The sequence below is a fragment of the Erpetoichthys calabaricus genome, unplaced genomic scaffold, assembly GCF_900747795.2.
Source record: "Erpetoichthys calabaricus unplaced genomic scaffold, fErpCal1.3, whole genome shotgun sequence".
Taxonomy (NCBI): Eukaryota; Metazoa; Chordata; class Cladistia; order Polypteriformes; family Polypteridae; genus Erpetoichthys; species Erpetoichthys calabaricus.
Genome location: NW_026261601.1, coordinates 50907 through 74549, shown reverse-complemented (window position 1 = coordinate 74549; position 23643 = coordinate 50907). Strand labels below are relative to the sequence as shown.

The following is a 23643-nucleotide window of genomic DNA, read 5'->3' as shown; positions in this document are numbered from 1 at the left end:
GGCTCTGTATGCCAGTAGTGCTCGGCTATGATCAGGATCCTTCTTCCACAAGTCCTTTATAGTCCACTGCACGTTCGGCCTCCCTGTTGGCTTGGGGATAACGTGGGCTGCTGGTGACATGTGTGAACTGATACTCCTCTGCAAACATTTTGAATAGCTCTGAGGAAAACTGTGGCCCGTTATCAGAAACAACAGTCTCTGCGGTTCCATGTCTTGCAAAGATCTCCTTGATAGCTTTAACGGTGACTTCAGCCGAAGTGCACTTAAGCTCAACTACCTCAATATATCTTGAGAAAAAGTCTATTAAGAGAAGGTGTTGTCTCTTGGACCATTCAAAAAGATCCATACCGACCTTTTGCCATGGGTGGTCTGGGACCTGAGTTGGTATCAGTGGTTCGCAAGACTGTACCCTGTGTTTTTGACATATCTCGCAGCTATCCACCATGCGACCAATCTCTGTGGAGATGCCTGGCCACCACACAGACTCTCCAGCTCTGGCTCTGCACTTGGAAATCCCCTGATGGCCTTCATGCAAACGCTCTAGAATGTTTGCTCTGAGGATCGTCTGATCCACTTCGGCCAGTCTGTGGGACAGGAAAAGTCGAACGGCTCTGAGGGAGTTATTTGCACAGTTGTCGCCATCCTGGTTGGTAAATCCCTGTTCTCCTCGCGTTCAGGATCCAAACTTTCAGATGCGTCCTCCTGCTGCGCGTCTCCCTCCGCCTGCATGTGCCTCGCAGCGACTCTCACTCACACCAGCTGACTCTCCCTGACACAGCCGTGCGCACAGCCTCTCATCTGTCCTGTGACGGTAATAACAACATCTTCCGAACTTTTAAAACAGACTGGAGACTTACAGTTCATAGCTTCTGACACCATGTATAATGAGGACGCGGGACTCAGAGTCGCAACCTTAGAAAAACGTTTATTCAACAAGCAGCAGGAAGTTCCCTACCCTCCAACATCCTGGGCATACCGCAAAGCATCATGGGAATAGTAGTCCTATTACTACAGTCTTCATAAGTCTTTTTGAAACCACTGGGAAGGTCTTTGGGTATTTTGCAGTGTAGTTGCTGGTAGATGCAGGTGGATTGGTGGAGGTTGGTCAGGCGTCTTCCAGGTCAGCCGAGAGATCACAGACATGTGATCCATTATCCCACCATGACCCTTTAAATCAATCCTCTTATTGTCATTAGGAGTGTGTAACTTTATTACAGTATATTCAGAGGACCTTGGTTAGCAGTATTGGGTACAGTGTGTTGGCTTTGGCTCAAGTGATAGGTTGCTCTCCATTTTGAACCTTCATGTTCTCCCAGAACTGGGCATGTTCTGTTAATAGCTGATTGCTCTTGTATGAGTGAGCATCTCCATGACTGGGGTCTGTGATGGGTTGGTTCCACCTCACTCTTGGTCCTTCCAGAATAGGTTCTGTCCACTTGTGACCCTGAGCTGGATTAAATGTCTTTTGAGAATGTCATGTTTTGTTATCTTCACTCTTCATAATGCCCAGTGTGTAACTTTGAATGCATTTCCCCTTAGGGTCTCACTAGTGCAAAAGCGGCAGAGGTTCTGGCCCGAGATGGTCCCAACGTACTCACCCCTCCCAAAGGTACCCCTGAAATTGTGAAGTTCCTCCGGCAGATGATCAGTGGCTTCTCACTCCTTCTTTGGGCTGGAGCTGTCCTCTGCTGGATCGCGTATGGAGTTCAGGTTTCTCAAGTGCCTGGTGTCCCCAGAGATAACGTAAGTGTCTTTCTGCTCTTCGTGAAGGCGGGAGTGATGATGGGTGGTTTCTCACTGTTGTGTGTCTTGACTAGGGTTGAGGCCTCTTTGTCTTGGGGTGGGTGGTGGAGATGACCGCCTGACTTGACCTAAGAGAAAGAGCCCTTTTTTATACATGTGCGGAGGGGATGACTGATGTCCTGCTGGCCGTGGCTGAAAACCTTGGTTAATGTAAACTGAGAAGGCCGCACATTGTGTCATATCATATCACACTTCCCTCTTTTTTCTACAGCTCTACCTTGGAGTGGTGTTGGCCGGTGTTGTCATCCTGACTGGTTGTTTTGCCTACTTCCAGGAAGCTAAAAGCACTAACATCATGGCCAGCTTCCGAAACATGGTCCCTCAGGTACTGAACTTCTCCTTCATTTCTGCTCCACTGGGACACTCCTTGAGGAATTTAGCTTGAGCTAAGGCTGAGGGAAAGATGAGTGAGGAAAGCTGTAGTGATTTTGGGAATTTCTGAATTATTATGTTAGCCACTACTAATTAGATTTTCTGCCATAAAGACAGAGGGACAAAAATGGATTGAAGTTCTGGTAGTTGAAACAAAGTTTAATGAGAAGACTAAAAACCAGAAGATCAGAATTTGTTCCACAAAAGCCCAAAATGCTGACTGATTCCGAGTTAAAATTGGTCTGCTAATAATTCATCACCCTAATCACTAAAGAATTACACTGACTTGCAAAGGAATCCGCGATCTTGGGTGACCTGGAAGTGTACGGCGCTGACCTTTATACCGTTGCAGTGATGACATCACATGTCACGTGGTCATTCTTGCATAGTAATTGGGTGTCAGTGGTGCACAGAAAATCTACAAAAAAAAGTAGGAGCCATGAGGAAACAAAATGATGCCACGTATCAATATAGCTTGACAAAATAAGAATATTGTCAAACTAAATCAGACAAACAAAAACAAAACAAAACTGCAGAATCAAGTTCTATTTGAAAATATAAATGAAATATATAATATATATAATTTTATATATGTGTGAAATTTATATATATATATATATATATATATATATATATATATATATATATATATATATATATATATATATATATATATGTGGAATAAACTAACGGAAAATACAAACTTAAATTAAACAATGCAAAAGATCTGAACACATTAGATTTACGTAATTCTCAAATCATCTCTTTTTCCTATTAATGGCTGTGATGGTAACAGGTCAAGCAGGTCAGCCCAGACTTCCCTATCCCCAGCTATGGATTCCAGCTTTTCCTTGGGAATTCCCAGGCATATATATAATCCCTCCAGCATGTCCTAGGTCTGTTGCAGTGCCTTCTTCCACTGGTTCATTTGTGGAGATGCCTAGCGGGCATTCTTATGATTTACCCAAACCACCTTAACTAGTTCCACCCAATTCAGAGGTGCAGCGACTCTACTCTGAGGCGCTCCTGAATCCCCGAGCTTCTTACCTCATCAGGGAATGTCATCCCACCCTATGAAGAAACCTCATTTCTTCCACTTGAACTCGCAATCTCCTTTTTGCGGTCATTACCCACAGCTTATGACCATAGGTGAAGAAAGGGCTGTAGATCGACCAGTAAACCTAGACTCCTGCTCTACCAGCATAGACAGGTCAGCGTTCAGAGACCAGCTGCTGCCCCTCCAATCTGCTTGTCAATCTCACATTCCCTTCTTCCATCACTTGTAAATAAGATCTCGAGATACTTGAACTCCTCCACCAAGTTGCATTTGTTCCCCCTGACCAGACGAGAACAATCCACTATTTTTCTGAGACAGAACCATGACCTCAGACTTGGAGGTGCTGATCCTCTTCCCAGCAGTGAATCACTTTGGTGTGTTCAATAGTCACAGTTAGATGATCAGTCAGAAGGCATCATCTGCATAAGGATTTGCTCAAAACTGAATTCTCACTTAAAACATAGACTTTCACTTTGAAAAACAAGTGGTGTTTCACCACAAACAAAATTTTCTCCATTACTCCATGTGTTTTCATTTCAACTGAAGTCTTTCCCCTCCATGTGCAAATCAGGGTCAAATTTATTCTGGTGCTTTGCGTCAAAAGATGATACAGATAGAGAGGATGGACCTCCAAGAACCCCAGAGACACTTGGGTATGTATGGCCTCCAATGAGCCCCTCCTAAAGGATCCCAGCTTGGATTTGGTTTTCCAGGGGGATAAAACTGATGAGCCACAGCATGAAGTTATGGGAAAGAGTAGTGGAAGCTCGGTTAAGAAGTGAGGTGATGATTAGTGAGCAGTAGTATGGAAAGAACACCACAGATGCAATGTTTGCTCTGAGGATGTTGATGGAGAAGTTTAGTGAAGGCCAGAAGGAGTTGCATTGCGTCTTTGTGGACCTGGAGAAAGCATATGACAGGGTGCCTCGAGAGGAGCTGTGGTATTGTGTGAGGAAGTCGGGAGTGGCAGAGAAGTACATAAGGGTTGTACAGGATATGTACGAGGGAAGTGTGACAGTGGTGAGGTCTGCGGTAGGAGTGACAGATGCATTCAAGGTGGAGGTGGGATTACATCAGGGATCGGCTCTGAGCCCTTTCTTATTTGCAATGGTGATGGACAGGTTGACAGACAAGATTAGATCTGTAGCGAGAGTAGGGAGTAGGTTGCGGAGACCCTGGAGAGGTGGAGATATGCTCTAGAGAGGAGAGGAATGACGGTCAGTAGGACAAGACAGAATACATGTGTGTAAATGAGAGGGAGGTCAGAGGAATGGTGAGGATGCAGGGAGTAGAGTTGGTGATGGTGGATGAGTTTAAATACTTGGGATCAACAGTACAGAGTAATGGGGATTGTGGAAGAGAAGTGAAAAAGAGAGTGCAGACAGGGTGGAATGGGTGAAGAAGAGTGTCAGGAGGGATTTGTGACAGACAGGTATCAGCAAGAGTGAAAGGGAAGGTCTACAGGACGGTAGTGAGACCAGCTATGTTATATGGGTTGGAGACGGTGGCACTGACCAGAAAGCAGGAGACAGAGCTGGAGGTGGCAGAGTTAAAGATGTTAAGATTTGCATTGGGTGTGATGAGGATGGACAGGATTAGAAATGAGGACATTAGAGGGTCAGCTCACGTTGGACGGTTGGGAGACAAAGTCAGAGAGGCGAGATTGTGTTGGTTTGGACATGTGCAAAGGAGAGATGCTGGGTATATTGGGAGAAGGATGCTGAGGATAGAGCTGCCAGGGAAGAGAAAAAGAGGAAGGCCTAAGAGAAGGTTTAGGGATATGCTGAGAGAGGACATGAAGGCGATGGGTGTAACAGAACAAGATGGATAGGACAGGTAGATATGGAAGAAGATGATCTGCTGTGGCAACCCCTAATGGGAGCAGCTGAAGGAAGCAAGAAGAAGAAGATAACTGGAATTGACAACTTTCTACATTGTAATATTGTCCAGGTGGTTCTTCCAGGTTCTTCCAGTGACACAGTCTGTACCAACTCTGCTTTAAGACAGACTGAGGATTTTTAAGTAATCATCACAAGTTGGGACATCTGCACAAATTGTTTGCTTTAAGTTGCTGGGCTTCAATTACTTAAACTGCTGCAGAACATCTATAATTTGTAACCTATTCATTGTTCCCTGAAGAAGGCATCCATCCATCCATTGTCCAACCCACTGAATCCGAACACAGGGTCACGGGGGTCTGCTGGAGCCAATCCCAGCTGAAGAAGGCATATTTGTAATATTCTGAAAGTTCCTTTTTTCAGTTTTTGCTAACCTAACCTTTACATTTAAATATTTACTGCTTACCTGTACACCCTGTTATGTCATTCATTCATTGGCTGATGTTTAGAGTGGTGTTCCACAGGGGGCAGTGCTGGGGCTGCTGCTAATTTTAATATATAGAAATGATTTAGATAGGAATATAAGTCACAAGCTGGTTAAGTTTGCAGATGATACCAAGATGGGTGGATTAGCAGATAATTTGGAATCCATTATTATCATTACAGAAGGACTTGGACAGCATACAGGCTTGGGCAGATTTGTGGCAGATGAAATTTAATGTCAGTAAATGTAAAGAATTACACATAGAAAGTAAAAATGTGAGGTCTGAATACACAATGGGTGGTCTGAAAATCGAGAGTCCACCTTATGAGAAGGATTTAGGAGTCATAGTGGACACTAAGCTATCGACTTCCAGACAGTGTTCAGAAGCCATTAAGAAGGCAAACAGAATGTCAGGTTATATAGCGCCCTGATGTGTGGAGTACAAGTCACAGGAGGTTCTGCTCAAGTTTTATAACACACTGGTGAGGCCTCATCTGGAGTACTGGGTGCAGTTTTGGTCTCCAGGCTACAAAAAGGACATAGCAGCACTAGAAAAGGTCCAGAGAAGAGCAACTGGGCTGATTGAGGGGCTACAGGGGATGAGTTATGAGGAAAGATGAAAAGAGCTGAGCCTTTACAGTTTTAGAAAAAGAAGATTTAAAGAAGAGTTTAAACTTATGAAGGGAATGAGTGCTGTGTATCGAGACTGTGATTTTAAAATGAGCTCATCAAGAACACGGGGACACAGTAGGAAACTTGTTAAGGGTAAATTTCGCAGAAGTTTTTCTTTACACAAAGAACGATAGACACTTGGAATAAACTACCAGGTAGTGTGGGAGACAGTAAGACTTTAGGGACTTTCAAAACTCGACTTGATGGTTTTTTTTTGGAAGAAATAAGTGGACAGGACTGGTGAGTTTTGTTGGGCTGAATGGCCTGTTCTCTTCTAGAGTGTTCTAATGTTCTAATTGCATTTCAACTGATTAAATTTGAAGAGAAACAGGAAAAGCTGATGGGTTGTAAAACATTTGACTGGTGATTTCTGAAATATTAAGACAGGTTATTTCGATTAGGAATAGGAATAATGTGATTGCCTGATTGTTTATTTTTTAACCATTGCTTTACTTTCATCCTTCTAGTCTAAATATTAAATTCATTCATGAGGTTCAGCATTAGTGTCTGGCGTCACTCCATAACTTCCATTCTTTTCTTGTTGCTTCCACTTGCCATGTCCAAATGATTCTGATGATGTAACTAGCGGCGGACATATCCAGCTTCACAGACATGCACAAGTGACAAAATCCTTAACTGTAGCCTGCTTAAGGGTTTACATGACCACATAAACGGGCTTCTCCTGGAGATTACCACATGTGTTAGCCCAGTTTCTCAGAGACCAATACCCCAGTTTCTATAACTGGAGTAAGGGTATGCATTTCATTTTTGAAATGTTAATAACCAGGTTATTGAATTGCACGCAAACACATTGTCTCTACCTCTCCGCCAGCTCATCATCTAACTTTTTATTCTTATCACTGAGGCTCAAGCTTTCTTCCTAGAGGGGGAAGGCATACTTAAAAAATGTTCCTCCTTCCAGAGTCTCTTAAACTGGTCCGGTACCTTTCATTTTTTCAGAGTGAAGGATCTAATGTTCCCCCGTCTCTGATATTTCAGAGCTGACAGAACTAAATCTGTGCTTCTGAAATCACAAGTAGAACGTCAAAGTGAACTCGATATTCAGGGACAGTGCTTCTAAAGTATGTCAGAAGCGTCTGGTTGAATTCAGAAATGATCGCTTGTAAAACATGGCAGAAGTGGCAGCTTTGTACCACCTAGGTGGAGTGGTGGCTCTGAGGCTAGGGATCTGCACTGGCAATTGGAAGGTTGTGGGTTCGAATCCCATAAATGCCAAAAGAGATTCTGCTCTGTTGGGCCCTTGAGCAAGGCCCTTAACCTGCAATTGCTGAGCGCTTTGAGTAGTGAGAAAAAGCAATATATAAATGCAAAGAATTATTAACTCCCTCCAACTCAACCACAAATTTCACATTCTGAATCTGCTCACAGTTCTGGAAGGGGAGGTGAAGTAAACGTCAAAAGAAACGCAGCTGCTCTTATCACTCTTTCACTAGGAATGTAAGATAAGCCATCAGGAAACAGTTTCTTTCTTTTCAATATCCAGTTCAGGCTTAGCTTATCCTTAAAAGACATAACATATATTTATAACATGGCTAGATATTCTAAATATACAACAGCAAAAAGAATACTAATAAACGACTGTTCAGAAGCACTTTGTGCAGTTTGGGTGGGCTTCCGCTGCTGTAGTCCCTGACCCTTCCATTTCGGCATTGTGACAATGCTCATTGACAGAGCGAATGCTTTATCGGTTTTGGGGCTAAGCCCTTAGTAGCTGCTGAAGCTAGTGATGCCCCTGCTGTGTGCACTCCTTATCTTGGTTCATTTCTCATTTGTGTATTTTAATTTTGGAGCATTTTTTTCAATCCCATTATAGTCGCCTCCATCCCTACCAACCAAAGCCCTTAATTAACAAACCCCTTTTGTGTGCTCTTCCTACAGCAAGCCTTGGTCTGGAGAGATGGAGAGAAGAAACAGATTCTGGCCAGTGAGCTCGTTGTGGGAGACCTGGTGGAAATCAAAGGTGGTGACCGGATACCAGCAGACGTGCGGTTCATTGCTGCCCAGGGTTGCAAGGTGAAAAATGATCAACCTCTGTGGTGGCTCTCGCTTCAATGACAGAGAAGTCAAGTGACACGATTTTTTTCTCCTCAAAGGTCGACAACTCCAGCCTGACAGGAGAATCGGAACCCCAGAGCCGATCCCCGGAACTCACTCACGACAACCCCCTGGAAACAAAGAACATTGGCTTCTATTCCACGACCTGCTTTGAAGGTTAGTTCTCTCTTTTTTCCGTGCCATCCTCTACTTTCCTTTTAATGATCACGAGTGCCTACTCCTGGTGAAGTAGATGATTAATATGCTTAGACCTGTTGTCGTAGCCACCTCCTGTATTGCTCCCGAGACACTGATAGGTAATTCCTTGTTCACCCATATCATCCTTGACAGGAACAGCCACAGGCCTTGTGATCAGTACCGGTGACCAGACGATCATCGGCAGGATTGCATTTCTGGCCTCTGGAGTGGGCGACGAGAAGACACCTATCGCCATTGAAATTGAACATTTCGTGCACATCGTCGGAGGTTTTGCTTGCTCCGTCGGGGTCATCTTCTTCGTTATCTCTCTTGGCATGGGCTACAATATTATGGATGCCATTGTCTTTCTCATTGGTATCATTGTAGCTAACGTGCCAGAGGGTCTAATCGCCACAGTCACAGTAAGTCATTTCTACAAGTCGGGTTGTTGTTCGTAATTGATAGGGGACAATGGATGGACTGTACTACTCGCATCAGAGCTTCTGCCTGTTCTCAGGGAGACACTTGGGACCCTGAGCTAGGGACTTCCATGGCTTATATCTACAGAGCTATATGATGATCCAGATGGGGACACTTTAACATGAGCACAATAGTTCTTAGGAATGTTACCCCTCACTTAGGAAACAACTGCATTTCACCCGAGTTCAGACGGCTGCACTCAACAGCAGGGTCACAAGTATGCAGCCAGAAATGATAACTGAGGGAAAGTCAAAATACTCCTTCAGGTTTTTACTTTTGCTAAAGTACGAGGTACAGTATGTCATTTAAAAAATACCTCTTAAATACGAGTAAAAGTAATAAAGTATTCTTCTTTCATCATTTCAGTACAAATGAGAAGGTGCAAGGCTTTGCCTTGTGTATTGTCATGGGTTCTGTGGGATTTGCCAAGTCCGTTACTAAGGTGGTCTACTCTGGCACCTTAAGACTTGTGCAGAAACACATACACGTCTCAGGTGAAAGCCTAATTGTCAGTCACCCTGCAATGTCCCATTCATGCATTGATATCCTCCCTTCGGTCCGCAGCCACTCTGTCGGATTCGCGCAAATAAATCGGTTCCACAAACGAACTATGATACTCAGCGCGATGAGAGAAGTCACAAAATCAACCGGAATGGTCAAGCAAATTCTAGTAAAAAACCCAATCTAAATGCATTAAGTAGTTCTCTCTTTTGAAAAGCGGACAGACAGACGGTGGATTTTATATATTATACTATCCGTCCCCCGTGGCTCCGTCCGCGTAGTACTATAACAGGACAAACTTTAAAGATCAAGAAATAAACATATATCGCTAGCGAAGTGGAGGAAAAGTACGCTGCAAAACACAGAGGTAGAACGACTTGAACGGAGACTGGCGCATGAATGAGGAGGGTCCTGCCCGGCCTACCTCTCCTGATGTCATGCTTCCCCTTCCCCTCGGCCCACAGCCTCTGTCTCGGATTCGCACAAATAAATCGGTCCGGTAGGTAAACTATGATACTTAGCACAATGAGAAAAGTTGCAAAATCCACCGGAATGTTCAAGCAAATTCTAGAAACAAACCTCATCTAAATCTGTAAAGTAGTTCTCTCCTGAAAAGCCGACAGACAGAAAGACAGACAGACAGACAGACATTGGATTTTATATATAGAGAGATATCTAGATGTACATTTTTCTTTGTGTTTCTTTATTTATTAGTAGAGATGGCCTAGGTTATGTCCTTTGTGTTTTGTGGGTGGTTCCCCAAGAGGCAGTCCAACCTGCCAATCACCATCACGAACGGCCCTCTTCCCTATCTATGGGAGGGCCTTCCATAGTTTCTGGAGGTTCAATACAAATGCACTAGAGCGTGGAGTGTTTCGTGTGTATTTCCATGCTTTGATATTACATTTTATGCCTTCTGGATATTTTGAGCCTCTGCTCTGTTTTTTGAAAACAATTTTTAGATTCTGTATTGGGACTTTGTTTACTGTGTATGTTCTTACCTTTCTGGCAGTTTGTTTGTGGTCTTTGTGTTTACCCAGCCTTTTGTGAAAAAATTAACCTTTTATTTTTATAAAGATTTTCTTTGGGTTCCGAGTCAGGGTCTTGACGGTATTTTCCCCCCTCTAGTGGGCAAAGTGTTTTTGAACTTGTGCTTTAGGGACTCCCGAGTCACCAGCACTGACAAACACATGGGTGTCATTGTGACACAATTAAAAGCATAACTCTTTTAATTATTTGCCACTTATCTAACCAAGCGATATGCTCTGCTTTTACCGGCAGTTGTGTTCCTTTTGAGGAGCAACCTCTTAGCCTTGATAACCTTATGAGCCAGTAATGTGGCTACTCCTCATACAGATGTCTTCATTTTCAAACTTATAATTTCAATCAAGAGACAAAAGCAAAGTGTAGAAAAATGTAGAAGCAAAGTGGTATTTATTAACAAATAATAATACTATAATACCAAATATAACAAGATGTGATAGAAAATAAAACTGATAGTAAGAGTCTGGATAAAGTCTTTAAAAATAACTTACGGAAAATGTCAAGGATTGGATGTTGTCCTGGGGCGGCTTTTGACCTAGTGATTGAAAATCTGGCACTCCAGAACAGGGGGGCACGATGGTACAGTGGTAGCGCTGCTGCCTCGCAGTAAGGAGACCCGGGTTCGCTTCCTGGGTCCTCCCTGCGTGGAGTTTGCATGTTCTCCCCGTGTCTGCGTGGGTTTCCTCCGGGCGCTCCGGTTTCCTCCCACAGTCCAAAGACATGCAGGTTAGGTGGATTGGCGATTCTAAATTGGCCCTAGTGTGTGCTTGGTGCATGTGTGTGTGCCCTATGGTGGGCTGGCACCCTGCCCAGGGTTTGTTCCTGCCTTGGCTGGGATTGGCTCCAGCAGACCCACGTGACCCTGTAGCTAGGATATAGCGGATTGGAAATTTGATGGACGGATTGCACTCCAGAACATCTTGAGAACACAATACACTTATTTTATTATTAAACAACACCTCGCACAGTATTGTTTCACTGCAGACGTTCACCACAGATTAACTCTTAAACCACCACATACTTGGGGGTTAATGCACCCCGGATGTCAAATACTTTTTTGCTGCACTTTTTAGGAATTGTCACAATTCACAAAGAAAATGTCAAATTTTAATGGAACATGTGTTTTTTGTCGTGCAAAGAGCATCACAATTACTGCAACAGTGATCATTTTACACATTGCCAATGAACACGTTGCCTAATGAGGGTGTGGAAATATGAACATATTTCACCAATCCTTCGGTCACATAATACAAACTTTTTTTGCTCACTCACCAGTGTATCCATGGAAATGCTCCACAAAACCTTAAGGAACTTCTTATATTACAATCCACTACAAGAAACCTTCACCCCCCATGACCAAACTTTGTACAATGGGTGACCGAGCCTTTGCAGTCTCTGCTCCACGGCTTTGGAATGCCCTACCAGAGAGCCTAAGAACACAGAAGATTGTGGGCTGTTTTAAAAAACAGCTAAAGACTTTTATATTCAGGAAAGTATATTAATTAAATTGCCTCTAATTATTGTTTTATCTTTGTTTTTATCTTGTTGTGTCTTTGTGTAAATTTTTTTAGACAGACAGACAGACAGACAGACAGACAGACAGACAGACAGACAGATAGATAGATAGATAGATAGATAGATAGATAGATAGATAGATAGATAGATAGATAGATAGATAGATAGATAGATACTTTATTAATCCCAAGGAGAAATTCACAAATTTTTACAACAATACAAAACAATTTTTGTAGCACTTTGTTTTTATCTTGTTGTGTCTTTGTGTAAATTTTTTTAGATAGATAGATAGATAGACAGACAGACAGACAGACAGACAGACAGACAGATAGATAGATAGATAGATAGATAGATAGATAGATAGATAGATAGATAGATAGATAGATAGATAGATAGATAGATAGATAGATAGATAGATAGATAGATACTTTATTAATCCCAAGGAGAAATTCACAAATTTTTACAACAATACAAAACAATTTTTGTAGCACTTTGAGGTTTACTACAAATGTAAAGTGCCTTATAAATAAAATGAATGATTATTATTATTATTAACTGTAAAAATTAAAAAAAAAGCTACTGCAACAATCTCTTATGATATGTACAAGGTGCAACTGACGCCATTGATGAAATTCAGTAAATCACCGAGCCAACTGCACTTGAACTGGCTGCACGCAAACACAGAGAGGCCAACGCTGATGCAGGGACAGTCAGTGGTCATGAGCTAGCTGCTCAACGAATGTATGGTACTGACTGATCAGCTCCGGCGTGCTGGCAAATTGCTCTGTGAAGCGACTTTATCCAGTCCCGGCGGTTTAAAGGTTAATAAATCATGAAAATGTAATCCTGCCTTTGATCAGTACATAACTGCAGTCCATGTCACGGTGATGACCTCAAGTGTGGCACTGGTGAGTGTGGAGAGGACATCCACTGCGCCTCCCCTATGGGAATCCCCGGCAGCAGTAGGTGAGGCACACTTAATAGAAAAATCAGAATAAAAAAATTAAGTGAACAGCTCACAAGCTTATTACTTGAAGAGATACACAATATAAATATACAATAAAAATCAACACAGATTGGGCTTTACTGTACCACACTGAAGTAAAGACTTTTAGAAGGGCAATTATTACATTAAATAGTAATACACTCAAAAGAGGACAGCTTGTGGCAGAGGACAGATACATTTCATATGAAGAACTCTAGGAACTCGTCTCACACTGGCCATTTACTGTAGATCAGCCATTCTCAAGCAGGTTTTCTTTCTCCCATTTACCCCATTACATAAACTGATGACAATTCTTTGAATAGGCGTGTCAGTCAAATTGATCAAAACAGAATCTCACAAATGCAAGCAGCTGAGCAGAGCTTCTTCTATCGGTTGATTCATTTGACTGGAGTGTAAATTTTTCACTCTGTTAGATTCGTTCAGTCAACTATGGGAAAGGTGCTATATAAATAAAAATTGTTATTATTATTATTAATTAACTTTGAATGTGACAGCAAGGTACAGGATGGCCTGTGCAGGTCATCAATGTGTCACACAAGAGAGATTTTGGATTCAAACTCTCACGAATTGTGTGATTCTGTTTCATGCACCATTTGAGCTTTATCAGAAATTTTTCTGTCTTATAGATTTGACTTCAAACCAACCTATGGATGAGTATTTTGGAAATAAATTAGTCAATATCCAAAAAGATTACAATATGCAAGCTTTCGAGGCAACTCAGGCCCCTTCTTCAGGCAAGATTCATCCCGAGTTGCCTCGAAAGCTTGCATATTGTAATCTTTATAAGTTAGACAATAACAGGTGTCATTTTGCTTGACTTTTCACTACATTCATAATGGCTAACACGGTACAACACCCTAGTACTAAATACCCAAATAAATTAAAGTACTATGAAATGTGACAACTAACATCCTCTCTCTATATATAAAATTGTAAGCCTAAAAGTGCAACGATTTTATGTGACTTTTTATGTCACATTTTTTTGTCACACTTTAAGTCGGGCTTATTTTAAAAACTGCATATATATGTTTGGTATCATTCTTTTCAGAATTTATCGAACTTTAATGTGATATTGTTAGATTTTCAGATTCCTATTCCGTTTTTAAAGTATAAACTAAAAAATATCAAGAACTCACGTCCCGTGAGACGAGACTTTGTGCCAAGATATTTAACTACGCCCAAGGGCCAGAAATAAAAGACAAAGAGTAGGACAGCTGCTGTACAGGTTTTCAAATGTTCGAAGCACTGCGCAAGATGCAGATCATGCGGCACGGCAGCAGCAGCAAGCAAGCAGCTGATCGAGCAAAGAGGAGGTAAAAAAAAAACCTGTATTTGTTTCCCATTGTTTCACCGTTTAAGAGGGGGTGTCGGAGGAGCGACTATGTCTCCTTGGAGTGCATTCAGCCCCCCTCTTCAAAACACGAGCGGCAGAGACACAAAGTGGCTGGCGAGTAGCGCAGGCCAAAAGGGTTGGCTAGCGAAACGAGGAGAGGGTGAACCACCTAGTATAGTAATAAAATGGCACGCATTCAGTCAGTCTGTCAGTCATTTTCCAACCCGCTATATCTTAACACAGGGTCACGGGGGTCTGCTGGAGCCAATCGCAGCCAGCACAGGGCACAAGGCAGGAACAAATCCCCGGGCAGGGTACTAGCCCGCTGCAGGGCACACACACACCAAGCACACACTAGGGACAATTTAGGAACGCCAATGCAACTAACCTGCATGTCTTTAGACTGTGGGAGGAAACCCACACAGACACGGGGAGAACATGCAGACTCCACGCAGGGAGGACCCAGGAAGTGAACCCAGGTCTCCTTACTTTGAGGCATTCATTAATTATCCATCCATCAATTACTCAACCCGCTATATCCTAACTACAGGGTCACGGGGGTCTGCTGGAGCCAATCGCAGCCAACACAGGGCGCAAGACAGGAAACAAACCCTGGGCAGGGCACACACACACGCACACACACCAAGCACACACTAGGAACAATTTAGAATCGCCAATCCACCTAACCTGTATGTCTTTGGACTTTTATATAATAAAATAATTAAATGGGTCCTGAAACCTATGCCTGTTTCATTGTGCATTCATTTGTTACTTATTGATTTGTGTATTTCAGTGGTGGTAATGCAACACGACCTAAACACTGAAATGAAAACTGTCACTTTTGCTCTTCAAAGATGTGAGGGGGCGCTCGACGGCTATTTCAAAATTTCCCAAGCAAACGACTCTGGAGTAACCGTGTGCCATTTCATTAACAATGCTTGTCGGCACACACGCTGTATTCCTGTTTGGAGGTTGCATGTTCAAAGAGAAGATCTAAAAATCAGGCAACTGAGTGAGTTCACCTACAGGCGGATGGAAGACATTGTTCTTGCCCATGCCTAGGACATCATGCTTTCCCACACTTAGACAAGCGGCAATTGCAGGAAACCCCAACTGTATCATGCTTTGGCCAAGTATCGAGTATTATATTGTTGTGAGTGTTAGGCAAATATTAAACAGAAGCTCATATAATCTTCCTTTAGTGTTATTCATACTTTCTACCTTTTAGATCACCACCGTACAACTAGGGGATAATATAATACTTTATTTCATGTACAGTAAAACCTTGGAGTAACTTGGTCTGCGAGTGTTTTACAAGACAAGCTAAAATGTGTAGTAAATTTTAACTTGATAAACAAGCGAGGTCTTGCAATACAAGTAGTATATATATATATATATATATATATATATATATATATATATATATATATATATATATATATATATATATATATATATATATACACGCTTTGTCGGCCGAGCGTCACGTGATCACAACTGAGCTGATGGTTTTCTCTCTCTCTCTCTCTCTCTCTCTCTCTCACTGCAGGATTGTGGGTAATCGTCTCCCATGCGCAGTCTGTCTGCGTGCCTCACGCATATAGTCACATCCATGCGAGCGTATACTGTTTACTACAGCATTGTGACCACATGTGTGTGTGCTATAACATGTGAGTCCCTGTCTTGCACTCCAAAACACGAGGCTGAGTCTCAGTACTTCAGCGACGCCAGCTTTATTCAGCTTGAAACAGGAACAGCACGGTTATTGATTGCAGTGAGATATGCCGCTCTCCTATACACAGACACAGCAGTCAGGCAGGGTCTTGAACAGGTTAGTGGATAAGTACTGCTGTGCCCTGCGCATTTGTACTGTCCGATTTTTTTGGATTCGCTTTTACCGTGAATTGCTACAGCGCTTGGGAGCCTGCGGTTGCTTCGGGACGCCCTTCCGCGTGTCGTCCCGTTGGGTGGAATCCTAAAAGAGTTTAGAAACCTTACAGTTCGTAAAGCATTTTTTTAAAAATTTTGTGTCCAAGTGTATTGACTCTTCAGGCAAAAGCAACTGTCATTGGATATGTTCCTTGTTAAAGTGAACAGACAGCAGTGACTCTGTTAGAGTGAAAGTCGCCTTACACAATCACCCTCCTCCTCCTCGCCTCTCTCACGTCACCCTCACACCAGCCACAATTATTTTCAAAAGTAAAGTGCAGGTTAATTTGTTTTATGTATTTTTACTTTAAATTTTGTATTAATCATTTTTATATGAATATTTTTGGGTTGTAGAATGAATCAGATCTGAGTTTCCATTATTTCTTATGGGGAAATTCGCTTTCATATACGAGTGCTTTGGATTACAAGCACGTTTCCGGAACAAATTATAGTCGCAAACCAAGGCACCACTGTATATCTTATAATAAAGGCGCTATATAGGCGCCTGACCCGACACAGACTCACACCAGAGGCACTTGTAAAACAAAGATCTTTTATTTTTCTTCACCTGTGGGACACGTCTTACCCGTGATCCCCACAGGCACAACAGAGTCCCACAAATACAAACGCAAGCACAAAACACTCTTTTCTGGCACCATCACTCAGCCTCCAAGCTCCTCGTCGTCGTCGTCCCGACTCTGGCCATTGAGTGGTAGCTGCTGGCCCTTTTATAGTCCACCCGGAAGTGCTCCAGGTGGTTGACTGCCAACCCTTTGGGATTCGGGGGTTCGGCCATCTAGCATCCAGTGGGAGGTATTGCACAGTCCATGGCTGTTCCCCCTGAACATATAGTGAAGGCTTTGTCTTGGCCACCCGCCACAATCTTTATGTATATATATTGTTGGTTTAGTAAAGGCTGCAATCTCTGACAAAACTCTTCCCCTGCTGGATACAATTGGACACACACGCTCATAAATGGCTCCCAAGGCAAGCAAAACATAACTCAAAGTTGTGACTGTGCTAGTCAGTGGTGGACACGAGTTACAAAGAAATGTTGTCCTGAATGACCACACCAAGCAGCTGCTTTAATTCAACAAGTCCTGAATTCGTTACTCCCCAGGGAGTCTGCGTCTAACGTGTGGTGTCTACCTCTAAAAGTAGCACTTGACAACCAATGATTGATGGGCGACTCTACTGATGATTCACCAATCAAAAAACAGTACTCTCTAGAGCCCGCCCTCTCAACGTTAGTTAGTGCAAGTGACAGTTTACATTTTGAGCCATATTTATTGTTGCCTGTGGCATCACTGACATAAATAAATGAATCAATAAGCAACAAAAGATGTATTTCAAGTTGTTTTCTAACTCACTTAATCCACACCAAGCTCATTCTGGACTCCTTCCCTCTGAGCTATTTATTTTATAGGGTGTCTTTTTTTCTCTTGTCTAGGTCATCTTTTATTTTTGTTCCTTTCTAGCCTCAAGTGAAAGCTTCAAGCAGCCCACCAGCATCTTAATTCCTAACTCTTACCCTGTCTCCAACTCCGTCGTGCTGCTCTTGGTCCTTTACTCAATATATTCATTCAACTTCTGATCATTGACGATTAATATTAACGGGTGTGTCGTGACGTTAATATTCATGTTGAGAGTGACATCAATGGACATGGGATGAAGTTAGATCATCCTTGCGCTTAGTGTCACCGCTGGCTCAGAACTTTAGATGGCCCTGGAATAGAAATCGACTATCCTGAAAGACAAGCTGAAATTGTTCCAGTATTATGTGCCTAATAGCAACATCTAAAAGCAGACATGAAGTGTAGCCTATATTGCTAGAAGCCCTAGCAGGAAGTAAGTTGAAAAGCAGCAGATCTACCATACGGCTACCAAGGCTGAGTTGAAAAATCAAAGTCGAGACGTCAAGCATAGAAACGACTGACAAAAAGGTGTTTGAATCCACAGACTTGAATGCTGAAATGGCGACCTTGTAACTCATCGTGTCCTTACCGGTGGCCCACCACCTACGAGAACACACACACACACACACACACACACACACACACACACACACACACACACACACACACGCACACACCCCTCTCAACATGGAGATGTCCCGATGATTGGCTGGCCAATAACCAAAACAGCCACAAAAACCAAATATAAGACTGTGATCCCAAAACTGGTGTTAGATTCAGAATGAGGGGCTTAAAAAACGTAAAGACAAACAAAAATGAAACAAAGGGAAGAGTCAGAACATGGCAGACTGCAGCCCACAAGAACATATACACTGTGTGCCAGTTTCTCATCGTCTGATGTCTACATGTCAGTACGTGTGACACCAATGTACCTATGGGCACCTGCGTGTTTGTAATTCTGTTCTTGATATTGAACATTAGTAAAGAATGCTTTGATATTGAAGGAAGATTCTGAGACAGTGAAAGGGGACCTCCTTGGTGACCTGGTGCTTGTCTTCTTTCAGGTCAGTCTGTCGTTGACAGCCAAGCGAATGGCAAAAAAGAACTGCCTGGTGAAAAATCTGGAAGCTGTGGAGACCCTGGGCTCGACCTCCATCATCTGCTCTGACAAAACAGGAACCCTCACCCAGAACCGAATGACGGTGGCTCACTTGTGGTTTGACAATGAGATTGTGTCGGCAGATACCAGTGAAGATCAAAAGAGTAGGCATCTTCAGCCCAGGGAACTTTTTAATGGTTTATTTGCTGTTTAAACTGGCAGCTTGAAAGTTTCTAAAGAGATCAATCCAGTGAAGGTACTCATCGAAAGAGATAATCCATGAATGATACAAGTGGTGTCTTCTCCTTCTGTTGTATTTCTAGATCAAAGCTTCGATCAAAGCTCAGTCACATGGAAACACCTGTCCCGGATCGTGGCCCTCTGTAATCGGGCCGAATTCCTTGCCAAGCAAGAGAATGTCCCCATTATGAAGGTCAGTTCAAGAACTTGAGGTAAAGAGTTAAGCAAAGAGTTAAGGTCGGCTTTGACCTGATGGCATAGTTGACTCGGAGTATTTGTATTTGTTTGGACTACTGTGAGATCAGATGGTTGAGCAAACTGAGAGTGGGAAGTGGAAGGCGAGCACAATTTCTGTCATTTGATTTTCCAATAGACAACAATAGTCATATGAACCTGTTCTTGGGTGAGATGTAAAGTAAAGAGGGGTCAGGCTATTTGACTTTAACAAGGCATCCACATAAGACATGTCAATGGGACCACAGCCCATATTGCTCCTGCTTTTCAAACTGTCACCAAGTGGAGGACGCATTCCTTTAAATGATAGCTCTGTTCTTCTGTCTCGGTCTTACAGAGAGCCGTAATGGGAGATGCTTCTGAGACGGCCCTCCTCAAATTCTCTGAGGTCATCTATGGAAATGTGATGGCATACAGAGAGAAAAACAAGAAAGTCTGTGAAATCCCCTTCAACTCAACCAACAAGTTTCAGGTAGGAACCAAAATGCTGGGACGCAACATCTCACTGGACCTCTATCTATCTATCTATCTATCTATCTATCTATCTATCTATCTATCTATCTATCTATCTATCTATCTATCTATCTATCTATCTATCTATCTATCTATCTATCTATCTATCTATCTATCTATCTATCTATCTATCTATCTATCTATCTATCTATCTATCTATCTATCTATCTATCTATCTATCTATCTATCTATCTATCTATCTATCTATCTATCTATCTATCATATAATGCATCATCTATATATGCAGTAAAGAGGGCAGAGGCTGACTGGCATTGCCATTGTGAATACTCAGAGCCCACATTTCATCACATGTTTATTTGGCATCATCAAGATTTTCAAGGGAGACTCCATTTAACAGTATTTCTTAGTCTAATAGATGAAATGTTAGAGGGGATGCCTGCATCAGGTGTGCTCCTAAGATAGGTCAACCAGTCCCGTTAATGTAAAATTTGAATAAAAGAACACCAGGTCAGTTGCTGTCACCAAACTGCAGTTTTCCCTGGTGGCCATCAGAAGTAGTCCCAGGGCTGGGTTGGAACTGAAGTTCATAGAGGACTTTAGAACCTTCTGCTGCCAATGGCAGGAGTAGTGGCTGGAGATGAAGGCAAACAGGGCAGTGACAGATGCAGAGGGCAGAGGGAGACAGCGGTGAGTAATCAGGCCAGTATGAGTACATTTGGGTACTGTGAGATGCTGGGTGGTAGTTTGTTTCTGTTTTAAGATAAGATAAGAACTTTATTTATCCCGAGGGAAATTCTTTTGTCATATACATGCTCATTGCAACAAGAGGAATAAAGATAAGGTAGTAAAGAGTTTAAAAAGAACAATAGTAATAGTGCAAATAGAATAACAACTCTAAACAAAGTAACAAATAACTCTAACTAATAGTTTGTATTATAACTGTATAACTAATTTGTGCAAAGCAACAAACAACTATAACTAAAACTATAACAGATATAATAAAACAACAGATTATTAGTGCAAGTGGTTATGAAAAGTGACTTAGTGTTTGTGCCATGAATAAATGAGATAGCAGCATGTGATGATGGGATGAAACAAACATTCAGTAACATACAGATGAGTAAATAAAAAAAAACAAAACAAAAAAAAAAACGAATGAGACCTAATGACAAAAATTTTGAAAAAGATCACCTACAGAATGAGGAAGAGTTATACAGTCTTATTGCCACAGGTAGAAAGGATTTCCTGTGGCGTTCGGTTCTGCATTTGGAGGCAATGAGTCTTTTGCTGTGTGTGCTCTGATGACCCATCAAGGAGGCGTGCATGGGGTGAGAGGGGTTGTCCATGATACCGAGAAGCTTTTTCAGCATTCTCCTCTCAGACACCTCCACCAGGTTCTCCAGTCTGACACCCAGAACAGAACCAGCCTTTTTAATCAGCTTGTTCAGCCTGTTGGCATCAGCTGTCTTCACCCCACTGCCCCAGCACACAGCTGCAAATAACACCACGCTCTCTACCACAGAGTGGTAGAACATAGTCAGCATTTTCCTACAGACATTGAAAGACCTGAGCCTCCTCAGTAGGTAAAGCCGGCTCTGCCCTTTCTTGAAAACCGTGTTGGTGTTCTTGGACCAGTCCAGTTTACTGTCAATGTGTACCCCCAGGTACCTGTAGTCCTCAACCACCTCAACATCTGTTCCTCTGATGGTGACAGGGGTGGAAAGAGGAGCCTGCTTCCTAAAGTCCACAACCAGTTCCTTTGTCTTTGTGATGTTTAACTGTAAATGGTTCAGCTCACACCACTCCACAAAGCTGTCCACCACACTCCTGTATTCATCCTCCTGTCCATCCCTGATACAGGCCACAATGGCAGAGTCATCAGAGAATTTCTGCAGGTGACATAACTGAGACCTGTACCTGAAATTAGACATGTAGAGGGTGAAGAGGAAAGGTGATAGGACAGTTCCCTGCGGCCCCCCGTACTGCTCAGGATGCTATCAGAGCAGCAGCTCTTCAGCCGGACATGCTGTGGTCAATTGGTTAGATAGTCCGTAATCCAGGCTACCAATGGGTCGTCCACCTGCATTTCCGTGAGCTTATTCCCCAGCAGTGATGGTCTGATTGTGTTAAAAGCACTGGAGAAGTCAAAAAACATGACCCTCACAGTGTTCCCAACAATGTCCAAATGAGAATAAGCCTGGTTCAGCAGATAGATGATGGCGTCCTCCACGCTGATACGGGGCCGATAAGCAAACTGTAGCGGGTCCAGCCAGGGCTCCACCAGCAGACGCAGATGTTTCTCCTTATGTAAACTCTGTCTTACATTTTTTTTTAATAAAAGTGCTCATAACAGCAGAATACATTTGACAAATAACAGGAGACCATTCAGTCTATGTGCTGCTCATTTGTTTGGCTAATAGCTAAGCTTCCCCGATATCTCATCCAGATATTTCTTAAAGGTTGTCAAGGCCTTTGTTTCATCTCCATATCTCAGCAGTTTGTTTCAGATTCTCACAATTCTTTGCGTAAAGAGGTTCTTCCTGACTTCAGTCCTAGATGCACTTACCAGTAATTTCCACTGCTGTCTTCAAGTTTGTGATTCAGTATTAAGTTCAAAGGATTCTGCTGGAGCTGCTTTATCAATGTGTTTGAGAATTACGTAGACCTGGATGAGGTCCCCTCATAGTCTCCTCTGCACAGACTAAACATGTTTAATCCTGACCTGAGTCTGTCACAGGAGGCCATGTCCTTAAGTCCCATGATGCACTTGGTTGTCCTCCCTCTGATTCAAGAGCTGCTTTGTCTTTCTTGGTGTGTGATGACCAGAACTGCACACGGGACTCCAGATGGGGTCTCTCAAGTGCCTTAGATAATCTTACTGTAATGTTTCTTAGTTTCTATTCAATGGTCTTCATGACATAACCTAACATTTTATTTGCCTCTCAATTTGCTTCTACACATTGCTTAGATGATGTGCCAATATAACCCTAAAATCCTTTTCTGAGGTTGCTTCCTGTAGTCTCTCAGTTTGGTGTATTTTGGTGCTTCAGTATCATTTTCATAAGAGTGTAATGACGCAGAGAGTCTCCCATATGTCAACTTGGCTTCATGCTCTTGTTTTGCTTTAAAATTTGAACTGTGTTTGCACACATAGTAATGCTTTATTATAATGCGATGAATGGAACTCACCAAGTTTGCTATTGGATTGCTCTGCACTCGCACTCCAAACTTCACCTCCACAAAGTCAGACCCAATCCACATAAGCACTGATTAGGAGTGAAGCCTCTCATTACTCTACCTCGGGACTCACTAGCTACGGTGAGAACAACACATGGGATATAACTTCAGATGTAATGTAAACCTAAGGCCACCTTGGTCACTGAGAATAATCTGGACACATAAAGGCTGAATCACCTTCACTGTGCCCCTGGATGTAACCTACACCTACAACTGACACATGTTGGACCCCGAGAGTGAACTAGACACATAAATGTCCTCAGGTATAGCCTTGAGCTCAAGGCTCACACACTTTGATCCCCAAGAATAACCTAAACACACTTGTTTAAATTCACTTACCATCTAATTACCATGACGTTCACTCTATTGAGGCGTCCCCCTCAGCCTGGTAAAAATACAGTGACAGTCTCCTCACCTTTGGTACTATGTGTGTACTTTATTATCACAATCATTCTAAGTTTAAAAGCAAAGTACAGGAAGATTCACTCAAAAGAGGCCCCAGATATCCTGTAATAACTCTCACTAGGACAAAGCGATCTGAATGAAACAACGTGCAATGTGCTTCTTGGTATATGGAGCTTCAAACAAGCTGGGATGCTCCTGCATCGGAGTGATGAGGGTGCAGGACAGCCATCGTGACGTTTAACATCCGTTTGC

The 23643-nt window shown here is 42.6% G+C and overlaps 1 protein-coding gene across 1 annotated transcript in view; it reads left to right on the top strand.

Moving 5' to 3' along the window:
- The window catches only part of LOC114643427 (potassium-transporting ATPase alpha chain 2-like), a 71370-nt gene that overhangs the window by 24308 nt on the left and 23419 nt on the right, over positions 1 to 23643 (top strand). Inside the window, exons 4-11 of the mRNA XM_051922007.1 lie at positions 1540 to 1743; positions 2015 to 2128; positions 8126 to 8260; positions 8341 to 8458; positions 8633 to 8901; positions 18767 to 18965; positions 19125 to 19234; positions 19613 to 19747. Coding sequence (XP_051777967.1) covers positions 1540 to 1743; positions 2015 to 2128; positions 8126 to 8260; positions 8341 to 8458; positions 8633 to 8901; positions 18767 to 18965; positions 19125 to 19234; positions 19613 to 19747 — 1284 coding nt within the window. The remainder of the gene's footprint in view (positions 1 to 1539; positions 1744 to 2014; positions 2129 to 8125; positions 8261 to 8340; positions 8459 to 8632; positions 8902 to 18766; positions 18966 to 19124; positions 19235 to 19612; positions 19748 to 23643) is intronic.